General features: G+C 32.3%; 1 protein-coding gene across 2 annotated transcripts in view; it reads right to left on the reverse strand.

The window, feature by feature from the left end:
- The window catches only part of MRPL13 (mitochondrial ribosomal protein L13), a 37,777-nt gene that overhangs the window by 9,760 nt on the left and 15,590 nt on the right, over positions 1-12,427 (reverse strand). For both annotated transcript variants that reach the window (XM_081266813.1, XM_081266812.1), the window contains exons 5-6: positions 8,231-8,317; positions 1,277-1,398 (exon numbers count right to left, since the gene is read on the reverse strand). In XM_081266813.1, the coding sequence (XP_081122939.1) occupies positions 1,277-1,398; positions 8,231-8,317 (209 nt within the window). The remainder of the gene's footprint in view (positions 1-1,276; positions 1,399-8,230; positions 8,318-12,427) is intronic.

Here is a 12,427-nt window from a genome sequence, read left to right on the forward strand (position 1 = left end):
TGTTCACGAATTTGCTCAGAAACAGGTTATTAATCCATGTAAAGCACACCGTAAATGTTTTATTAGTTATTTATTTATTTTTGGTACCAGGGATTGAACTCAGGGGCACTCAACCACTGAGTCTATTTTATTTAGAGACAGGGTCTCACAGAGTTGCTTGACACCTCGCTGTTGCTGAGGTTGGCTTTGAATTTGCAATCCTCTTGCCTCAGCCTACTGAGCCACTGGGATTATAGGCTTGTGCCACTGTGCCTGATCACCTTGTTATTTTTATTGCTATTTATGCAGTGATAAATAATACATATGAATATAAATAAATGAGATTTTCTATATGGGGAAATATATTATTATTAAATATATATATTATACATAAATATATATTAAATATATGATTCTATACTATGAAAAAATAAAGTGTGTTTTACTTCATATCTTCTAGATATTCTTTTCTAACTTCACTTATAAAAGCTGATAATGGAGATTCTGTATCTGCATTAATCCATTCAACAAATATTTGTTGAGTACAGTAATCAGAGATACTTAATGTGTAGGGTACAGTAATCAGAGCTGAAGAAGACAAGCATGTAGTTCCCTCATGAAATCTAGACATTAAGCAGAAAATCACACAAATATTTGATTACATTAGAATAAACACAGCAAATGAAAAGTAAAGTATACAATGAGACCCTATAATGAGGAGACTAAACCAGTTTAAACACTACAGGAAGCACTGTTTGCGGAGTGACATTTAGAGCTGCATCGTCTGTATATCCCAGGCAAAGAAGCCTGGAAACAATTAGATGGGAGATAGCCTGTCAAATCTTAGCAGCTTTATGGATTTTAGATAGAGGAAATTGTATGGAAGAGAGGAAAAAGATTTTGTTTTTCTATTTGGATCAAGACTAAAATTCCAGAATTAATGACTTTTCATTAGATGATATTCTTGGCTTAAGAAGCAATAAGAAAAACAGAATTCCTTTGTTTTAGGTTGATGACAATGCATTTATCATTCCAAAAGACTACAGTCTATCCAGGTAGGGAGATCCCAAATGAAATACCTGACATCATCCTTGCACTTACCTAGCAAGATGGTCAGGGTTCTGACATCTAACATCTGGAGGTTATTTGCAAGTAGTAGCTGCTGAGTTCTCAAGGGAGTAAAAACATGAATTGGCTCTTCCTACCCTAAAAGATCTTATCATTTAGCTGAAGACAATAAGGGTACCAAGTTCAACTTCAAAAATAAAAAAAAGAAGAAAGGAGAAAAGACACTTACGGAGACCATACTCTCGGGAAAGCCTCTACTTCTTCCGGGGTGTATTCATCTAGACGTTTTGGAATTTTCCGAGGCTGAGGCAGCTCTTCCACTAAATTCTTAAGAATATCTTCTGGAATATCCTATGTTAAACACATTTGAGGCTTAATTTTCTTAAAACATCTTTCTTAATAATAAGTTAATAATACTTAGTACTAGAAAATATGCAAAAGATGTTTATAGGATGAGAACAATATAATCTTAAAACTCATTGTCTAAATCTCTGAAAAGCAAAATGGACCAGTAATATAAGTAATTGTATTACAACAATATGCTTTACTTTGTCTATAAAATACATCATTTAATTTACCTCCCTTTTCAATTACAGGAAGGTGCTGCCTTAGTTCATTCTCATGCTTTCTCATCTGATGAGTGGATGTGTTGGGTCTACTGTATCCAGTACCACTACCTTTCAATTTGCACTTCATGTTATTGCCAGAAAAAACTTTGAAAATTAAAATCTGCTGGATCTTTAGGCTGTTTATTTATCAAAGAAACATTTACTGAACTTTTTTTATGAACCAGAAATTATGTTTGGTGCTGAGTATATAAAGAAAAATCAGAGATTATGACTTCTAAAGGTTTACTCTTCTCAAAAAGTCACCTCTCAAGCTTAAGTTTGTCATGAGGGAGCTCTAACTCCCTCGCTAAACTTCCTCAACTAAAGCAGCATCCTTGCTCTTAGCTTGCCTCTGACCTCACTTCTCCCCACACTCCGGAAGTTTCTGACTTAACCACTCCTCATCTTTCATGCACTGGTTGAACTCAACTGCACTGCCTTTCTTAGTGGCATTTCCTCTGTGCAGAACTACTTCCTGTCTATGCCCACATGCTCATAAAAACAAAAGAGAAAAGATGGAAAACTGGCCTGACAATAGTGGGCAGAATGGACTGCAGTGGGGAAAAGCAGAAGACAAGGAAAAGAGATCAGCAGCTATTCTAGTAACCAAAGTAAGACATAAGAAAGACTGAATTTGGGGAATAAAAAGTCAACAAAAGAATAAAGTATATCAACTAAGAGATATTATAAAAAAGGAATCATACGAATTGGACAGACTACATAAAGGGAATAATATTAAAATAAATGGGTAACTGCCAGGTTCTCCAAAAGCCCATGTGTAAAAAGCTTGGGCCCCCAGGGTGGCTTGAGAGGGAAGTGGTGGAACCTATAGGAGATGGGGCCTATTGGGAGGTCCCTAGGTCATTGTGGGTGTCCCCCAAAAGGGAATTATGGGACCTCAGTGTCTTCCTCTTTGCTTCTTGGCCATGAGATGAGGTAAATAGTTTGCTCTGTCATGTGCTCCCTATCATTGCCTGCTGGTATGCCACCAAGGCCTGAAGCAATGGGTTCAACTGATTAGGGGCAGGAACCTTTAAAACCATGAGTTAACTAAATCTTTTCTCTATAAGTTAATTATCTCAGGTATTTTGTTAAAGTAACAGAAAGTTGACTAACAAACATAGTAACCAAAGGAATTAACATTCACATTGTACCCATGACACAAAAATAAAGCAACTACCAAAGGGAAATATATTGTGAGACTAGATGGATAAATTAATTTCTATGAGACTATTGAAATAATGGTAAGATATCAACATGGAAATATTTTATGAGCATTTCCACAAGGAGAATAGACAATTTCCTTTTTAAAATTGTGTGTGCCTAGAAATTTTCAAAAAAGGGAGTACCACACAGTACATTACAACTCTCCAAAGAGAACATTATTACAACTGGAAATCAAATATCTAGCCAAGGACATGACATCAAATAAGATAGTTCTGACTAAGGAATATAATGAGAGTCAGAATAAAATTTTATAATAGCTTTAGAATCATAGAGCTCATTGGGCGTGGTGGTGCACTCCTATAATCCCAGCGGCTCAGGAGGCTGAGACAGAAGGATCACGAGTTTAAAGCCAGCCTCAGCAACTTATTGAGGTCCTGAGTAAATGAGAGCCTATCTCTAAATAAAATATAAAAAAGGGCTGAGGATTTGGCTCAATGGGCAAGTGCTCATGAGGTCCATCCACAGTATTCCCCCACCCCCAAAATCTGAGCTCTACTGTGTTGTAAGCCTGTTCTAAAACATACTATAGCAAAAATTTTAATATTTAACATTTAAAATGGCTTTTTAAAATTATGATTTTCATAGGCTGGGTAACTATCAGCAGGAGAAAACAACTGATATTAATGATGTTTCTTTTTCTTTTTTTTAAATTATTTTATTGTTGGTTGTTCAAAACATTACATAGTTCTTAATATACCATATTTCACAGATTGATTCAAGTGGGTTCTTTACTCAAAACTATTATAACAATATTGATATCCCTTCTCTTACTATCATTACTTCTCAGTAATGCAAGAAAAGTTTGCAGAAAAGTAGAGAATGCCTGGGTAAGTGAAATATTGTTAAGCAACATTCAGTTTTGACTTATTTAAGGGGAGGCTAAATGTTGGCTTTATATTTATGAAAATTTGTGAATATCTCATACTTCGATGGGAAGATATTTACAAAATCCCTAGATCATTTGTAAAGATAAATTCTAAAGTTGTCAGGTGCTCACTCAGTACAGAAACTAGAACACAGTGGATTCCTAATAAATGTTTGCAGAACAGAATGGAATTTTTACTGAAATAAGCTTTTCAAATTTCCTCACTATTACAGAAATGGATAAAATTATCAAAGAATGGATAAAATTGATGTAAAATGAGGAATTAAAGTTGTTAATTAGGCATTACACGTAAAACCAGGAAGAGAGAGAAGTGCCTCCTTGAATCTACACATAGAAGGTAATCCATAAATTTTATGTACCTGAAAGTAACTTAAGAGTACTTTGCAAATTCTTCAATCCTAAATATTTCAGCATGTATCTCCTAAATATAAGGATAGTTTCCCATACAACCATGTTACAATTTCATATTCAGGAAAATAAACATCAATGAAAAAGTGTTTTTTTAATGTAATACATAGCATATATTCTAACTTCCCAAATTGGTCTAATATTGTCTTATATAACTTTTTGCCAATCCAAGAGCTAGTCAAGGATTATATGCTACATTTAATTATTCTATTGTTTACTCTTCCACCTACTCTCTAATCTGAAGAGTTGCCCTATTATTTTTCTTCAAGAAATTAGCAACCAGAGATATGAAAAATTGTGCTCTAAATGTATAATAAGAATTGTAATGGGGCTGGGGTTGTAGATCAGTGGTAGAGCGCTTGCCTAGCATGTGTGAGGCACTGGGTTTGATTCTCAGCACCACATGTAAATAAAGATTGACAACTACTATTTAAAAAAAAAAAAGAATTGTAATGTATTCCACTGTCATATGTGAATTAAAAAATTAATAAAAAATAAGAGCAGAAAAAAGAAATTGGCATTTTAAAGAGTTCAGGTCAATTATGTTTCAGAATGTCTTGAATTGGGATTTTTCTGATTGTTTCGTTATAATAAGATTCAGGCTAAGCATTTTTTGCGAATATTAGATAGTTTATATTGAATCTTCAGTAAGAGGCACATGCTGTCAGTTTGTCCCATTTCAAAGAATACATCGGATCACTTGGTTACCGTGGTGTCCAACAGACTTCATTAATGCAAAAGTATCTTTTCCCTTTCAAATAATTGGTACTCTGGGGTTGGCTAACTTCGCTTAGCATTATCTTCTCCAACTCCATCCATTTACCTGCAAATGCCATGATTTTATTCTCTTTTTATTTCCGAGTAATATTCCATCGTGCAAATATACCACATTTTTTAATCCATTCATCTACTGGAGGGCATCTAGGTTGGTTTCACAGTTTAACTCTTGTGAATTGTGCTGCTATAAACACTGATGTGGCTGTGTCTCTATAGTATGCTGTTTTTAAGTCCTTTGGGTGCAGACCGAGAAGTGGGATAGTTGGGTCAAATGGTGGTTCCATTCCCAGTTTTCCAAGAAATCTCCATACTGCTTTCCATATTGGCTATATCAATTTGCAGTCCCACCAGCAATGTATGAGTGTATCTTTTTCTCCACATCCTCGCCAACATTTATTGTTGTTTGTATTCTTGATAGCTGCCATTCTGACTGGAGTGAGATGAAATCTTAGAGTAGTTTTGATTTGCATTTCTCTAATTGCTAGAGATGATGAACATTTTTTCATATATTTGCTGATTGATTGTAAATCATCTTCTGAGAAGTGTCTGTTCAGGTCCTTGACCCATTTATTGATTGGGTTATTTGTTTTTTTTGTGTTTAGCTTTTTGAGTTCTGATATAAGGAGGCTGACTCATAATGAGTAGGGAGGGGGAGTATGGGAGGAATAGCTGAACTCTAGATAGGACAAAGGGGTGGGAGGGGAAGAGAAGGGACATGGGGGTAGAAATGATAATGGAATGTGATGGATATCATTATCCAAAATATATGTATGAAGACACAAATTGGTGTGAACTTAGTTTGTATACAACCAGAGATATGAATAATTCTGCTCTATATGTGTAATGTGAATTGTAATGTATTCTTCTGTCAGAAATATAAAATTAATTAAAAAAAGATTTGAAACTAAGCCATCTTTTACCCAATGGTTATAGAATATGCTGATAATGTAGCTTTTCTAATTCAATATTCCTTCCATGTTTTCTACATGACATTCTTCCATAAAGAACTTTTCCTTTTTCAGAAGAGAAGAAAAATCATAATAAATTTAAAAATAACTTTTGGACTAACATGGTGATTTTTGTTTTTCATGAATGCAATCTGTTATTATTACCATTTACTTCAGACTCACAAAGTCCTGAATTTGGTCAGTGGGCACCACCTCAAGCTGCCTGTGTTCCTTTGAGACTTCTAAGTTTTTAAGCCTTAATTTCTGTTCCTATTATTTTACTATCATAAACAATACAGAAATGATAATCTTCTGCAGAGAATAGCACATGAACTGGTCACTAGTTATGCTCATTTCTATTGGTTATTTTATTTTCTGAATATGTAAAATTTTAACATGGTAAAAACCTAAAATAGAAAAATTCTCTAAAACGTATTCTTTAAAAAAATCTCATCCTCTCCCCTATTTCTTTCCAATTCTTTGTATTCATACTTCAGTAAATAGCCAACTTCATTTTCTCATTTATTTTTCTGATTTCTTTATGCAAAAAAAGAAGCAGACATGTACATCTGAGTGTAGAAGCACATTATGTATATAGCCAAACAAAAGGTAGTGAGTAGTCTATATTATCTTTCACCTGTTTTTCATGTCTCAATATAACTTGGAATATGTTACTTATTGAGTTTCAGAAATACCTGTTATTTTTAAAAATAATTGCACAATACTCAATTATCTGGATATAGCAAAGTTTATCCACTTTCCTTAATAAGCATTATTTATATTTCTTATTGCATTATAAATAAGGTGAAAAATAATTTCATACATGTGTATTTTTAGGATAAATTGCTATAAATGAGATCGCTGGATCAGGGGTGAATCTTTTCATGTATGCACTTTGGGCAAAGATTACCTAATTTATGGAATGACAGTAGGTTGTACATATTGTATTTCCATGAGTAAGTGCAAAGTGTGTTTCCCTGTGGCCTTGATGGTAAAATGTTTCATTTGAACATTTACCAGTTCATTTCTAGGGAAAATGGTACATTTATTATTATTTAAGTAGTGTACTGTTCAACTTAACTACCAAACATATTTAAAACATTGATACTTGAGCCTATCTTGTCAATGGAATAAATATTCATTAATAATATTTATTCTAAAAAATCTGTGAAGTACAATCAGAAATAGGAGTTTAAATTTCTGTGATTTTTGTGAACCTTAAATGATGTTACTGTACCTGAACATGTTATATCAGAGGTAAAATGACTAGTGGGGTATCACTGTACTTATTTGTATAAAGCAAAGGCAATAAATCAATCCTGTTTAAAAAGTATGAATAATCTACTCACTATGAATAATTACTTATACATTGCTTAAGCTTATATGAAAGAACATAAGTAGCTTGAACAATCACTATTACTTGATATTCTGTAATAAACTTCTATATTATTTTTCCAGTACAACTATAATGACAGCAACTATTCTAAGCAACTGCCAGCCCTATATTAAACACTCTACAATTAGATTATTATAACCTTTACAATAAATTTATGAAATAGGTATTATGTTCGTTTCACAGTTTATAAAACAGGGGAAATAAGTAACTAGTCCATGTACATGCAGTCAAAAAATAATGGGACATGAATTCAAATCCAGGCAGTCTGACTCCAGAGCTTACACTCAAAATATTTTATTAAAGAACCTCTAGTGTTTCACTAAATTATTACTATTGAGGAAAATTATCTACTTTAATAAATAAAAATATACTTTTTCGGGGGTTGGGGGATATAGCTCTGTTGGTAGAGTGCTTGCATGCATAAGACCCTGGGTTCAATCCCCAGCACTGCCCAAAAACAAAACAAAAAACTTTTTTTTCCCTAAGTACTTTTTAGTTGAGTAAATTCTAAGTAAGAACAAGAATTCTAAAGTTAAATCACAGGAAAGAGCAACCACAAAGTTATTAATTCATGATTTATTGGAAGTTTGCCACTGGTCACATAGAAAGTGAACTAAGTTAATACTGTTTTTCATTGTTAATGAAATTATTAATGAGCAGTTCAATTTAACAGGGGCTCTCATAGTTCCTTGTTCAAAATAATGCAGTTACTAACAACAACAAAAACAGACCTTATAAGATTTTGAGTTTTAGTTCAACAATGGCTCACTTTATGGTTTAAAATAGGAGTAACATTTACTTTACATATACAAATTAAATTACAAAGATGTGTCAGAAGTTGAGATAAAATTATTGAAACTAAGTCAATGGCAATTATTTGAAATAAAGAGAAAATGTTTAGGAAAGGTATCATTACCAAAGACCACTGACTTACCTCATCTGGAAAAAGATGCAACCTTTGCATCATTGTTCTTCTGTGAAGGTTTTTTGGCAGCATGCCATAAATAGCCAATTTTACAATCTGAAAAACAGATATACCTAGAACTCAGTAAGAAAAATCTGACTTGGGAAAGAAAACAAGCAAACACAATTATAGATGGCGATGAAAACTAGTGGCTAAGATTCAGCATAAATACAGAAAAGAAACAGACCTAGTAAATATGTTGAAGCAAATAAAAAGGAACTTGTTACTTTGTATGTTATTCTTTAGGCTTTATTTGTTTATTGTTTATTTAGGAAAAAAACAAAGAGAAGAGATTAAAAATAACCCATGTATGTGCCAACTTTAGACAGCATAAGAATGTCTCTAAGCTTATAAAAGAACCCATGGCTCAAGTAATCTATCACACAAGTTAGAGGACTTTAATCTTGACAACACATTAAATAAATGGCTAAATTGAAAAAAAAATCATGTTTACCATTAGTTGAAAAGTTACTATATGTACAGTGGTCAGTGTATTATCTTTTAAATCTTATTTATGATGTTGTGAAGTAGGCATTATAATTAGTTTCATTTTACAGATAAGAAAACAAATAGTGAAAATAAAGAGATTCTCCAATTTTATATATCTAACAAATGGTGGTACAGGAATTTAAACCAACCAGTTTCATTCCCAGAACAGACACACAGTACCTGCGATCATCTCTATAATATGCTTCTCTCTATAACCTATCAAGATGACAAAGTCCCTTTCCCTTCCAGACCAGTTCCCAAGATGGCAAACTAACTTTTTCATGATTTATTTCCCCCCTTTTAAGTTATTCTCTTTGTTGGTCTGAATGTGATTTAACGTGTATTTGGTATAGAAAAGGCCTCACCCTTTAAGCCACAATCTCCTGGGGGCCTCCTATATACAAATATTTGTAGTATACAAATATACTGCAAGCTCTTCATGAAAGTGCTGATAGAGACTTTTGGAGTGCTAAATTGATTTTTATAATTTATATTTATATTTCAAGAGTATAATTTGATGTATGTTACTGCACTAAATACGTTAGAATTTAGTTGCATTGTATGAGAATTTCTTATTCCCTTTCTTCTCTCATCAAATCAGACGACAAAGCCTTAGTATAGACTGAAGCTAATGGCATATCATACATGTTTTCTGTTAGTGCTATTAATACTTTATGTTCTAGAGAATTTAATGTAGATTTATACTGTTAAAAGCAATTAAAAATTCATTTCCTCCAACACAGAAGCTTTGGACAAGTGCCACCAGTGGTTAGTGGCTGCCATACTTGACAATGTGAACAGAATGTTCCCATCATGGTGGGAATTTCTATTGGACAGCACTGATCTAGGTATTACTTTTTAAATTTTTTCATCTTTTTAAAGTCATAAGTACAACTGACAATGTTAAGACTACTCAGCATCTTTTCTGGATAAGCAAGTTGCTAAATCCTCTGAATATATTTATAATAGTAATTGTATTGGTAGAGTTATATGACATTTGGTTTTCATGATCGTAAAATTTTGTTGTATTTATCTGATTAACAAGTTAATATTTTAAAAACATTTTTATTAGTGTATTATATATAAACAGGTGGATTTCACTGTGACATATTCATACATCCATATAACATAATTTGCTCCATTTCATTACCCAGAACTTCCCTTTTCCCTCCCCTCCTCCTCCTTCATACCCTCCGTCTACTGATCTTCTATTTATTTACTTTTTAAAAAACTGGTGATTATAATAATACACAAAAGTGTGGTTTATTGTGATATATTCATAAATGCACACAGCACACTCAGTTTCATTTTACTGTTCATTTTCTATCCTTTCCCCTAGATTCCATTCCTCTAATCCACTGTTGTCCTTCTATTTTCATGAGATCCTCCTTTTTTAAAACCAATGCTGATTACAAATTATAGCTACCAGCAGAGTCTATTGTTTGAGACAAACACAGTGTTTGAACTGGAAATAAGATGAGTGACCTCTTCCTTAACAAGTAATTTTTTTTTTCAAAATACAAGAGAAAAAACAAACAAAAGAACTTTTATGAAGTAATAATGCAAATGAATTTAACCCTGAAATATTTTCTAATCTTCATCATTCTTCAATGCATTTCAATTTTTGTCCATAAAAATGATTTGAAACAATTTCTACTAATGTTATTCAATGTCAAAAGTTGGACTATACTGCCTCCTAGTGTATAGCTAATATGCCTGAATGAAGCAGAAACTAAATTTTAAGCTTAAAAATATTTATAAAGGATTAAAACTGTAATTTGTTGTAAGACATGGTATATATATTAGTAGCCTTTATAACTTTTAACACTTTAAATGCAAGTCAAATTAATAGACTACAATGACCTGTAATAGTCTAAAAATACTAGTTATGGAGTGGAATATTAAGTATTCTTCAAGAAGCAACCTCTAAGCACATTTTCATAAAATAGATATGAATGATACAAAACAGTAAAACACAGAACTTGTAAATGGTATGTCAGGCATCATTATAGTAAAATAATCCTCCCCTACACTTAACCAAGAAAATTTTGGGCAGTACTACAAACAAATGATTGTGTATGTGTGTGTGTGTGTGTGTGTGTGTGTATATATATATTTTTTTTTCACTATTTTGGGGTAATAAAAAAGAATATCTTCAGAGTCTAACACTCTTGCTCATTTATGAATGTATTTAAATAAAAAAGCTAAAATAGTCCATAAAAATGGAAAACACTCTCTCTATCCAGAGTATAGTTTAAATGCCAGGTTTATTGAGAATTTCAAAAGGAAAAATAAATTGTAAAACAAATAGAAAGTTTGGTTTTATTCATATTGAAGATTGATATATAGGTTAGCACTTCTCCCTGTATATAACTCAAATGAAAGATAAAGTAATAAATACTTTAGTAACCTCATAAATGTAGATATTACCCAGAAAGACAGTATCATGGGGTATAGTGGAGAAATTAAATATTTGTTGAAAAGTCTTTGCTGATAGGTAATTTCCACTGTGAGTGTGACCTCACAAGGTTTTGAGGCCCAAAATATATCTTTTTATGGGAATCAAGATCTTAAGTCTAAAGTTTAGCTTAAAGAAGTCTTAGGATGGTAATAACCCTCTGCACTTTACAGCAACTAAGTAAATCCTTTTTTTAAAAACTTAATTTTTAACATGTTTCAAAGAATTCTCAGAGATGAAATCCTAAGATACTTAAGTGTATCAAGTATCCTTAACAGATACAATAAACTGAAGATCCACAATGACCACAAATATTACAGTCAGATATAAATGTTAAGAATATGTACATTATGCTTAAAGAAATATAATAGGGAACTAAAATATGAAAAATTGACCAGGAGACTATCAAAATTGATCAACAAATTTGAAAAAGAACCAAATAGTAAAACTGCAAGAAAAGAAAATAAAAAGATAATTCAATGAAAAGATTAATTGAATTAGACACAGATGAAAAGATAATTAGAGAACTGGTACGTAGATCTAAAGAAATTATTGAAACTGCAGCAAAGAGAGAGGGAGACAAAAAATATGAGAGGTATGAGTCATGCACAATAAAATGCAAAAATCTAAGTATAATCAGTTTTTCAAAAGGAAAGAAAAAACAGTAAAGAGACCAAATACTAAAAGATGTAAGCGCTAACAAATTTCTAGAACTGAACACAGTAATCCTCAAATAAAATACACAAGATCCCCAAAGAAATATATGAAATCCAAAGCAAAAAAAAAAAGGAATAAGATTTTAAAATTATGCAGAAAGACACAGTACATACAAAAAAATTAACATCCTACTTATCCATGCTAAAAATAGAAATCTATGTAAACAGCAGCTTCAAAAAGCTGAGAAACAATGTTCATCCTAGAACTGTATATGCAAGTGATCCTCTGTATTAGTAGGTTCTACAGATTCAACCAACTGTGGGTTGACAGTATTTCAAAGAAAAAAAAATCACAACTACAAAATTTTATTCTGATCATTGTAAGACAATACAGTATGCCAACTATATACAAAGTATTTACATCCTATTAGGTATTATAAGCAATCTAGAGATGATGTCAAGTATATGGAAAGATGTGCATAGGGATATGCAAATACCAGGCTATTTTATGTAAGGGAGTTCAGCATTTGCAGATTTGCTTATCCATGGATATCCTGGAACCAA

Source organism: Spermophilus citellus (assembly GCF_964194105.1).
Source record: "Spermophilus citellus genome assembly, chromosome: 14".
NCBI classification, from domain to species: Eukaryota; Metazoa; Chordata; class Mammalia; order Rodentia; family Sciuridae; genus Spermophilus; species Spermophilus citellus.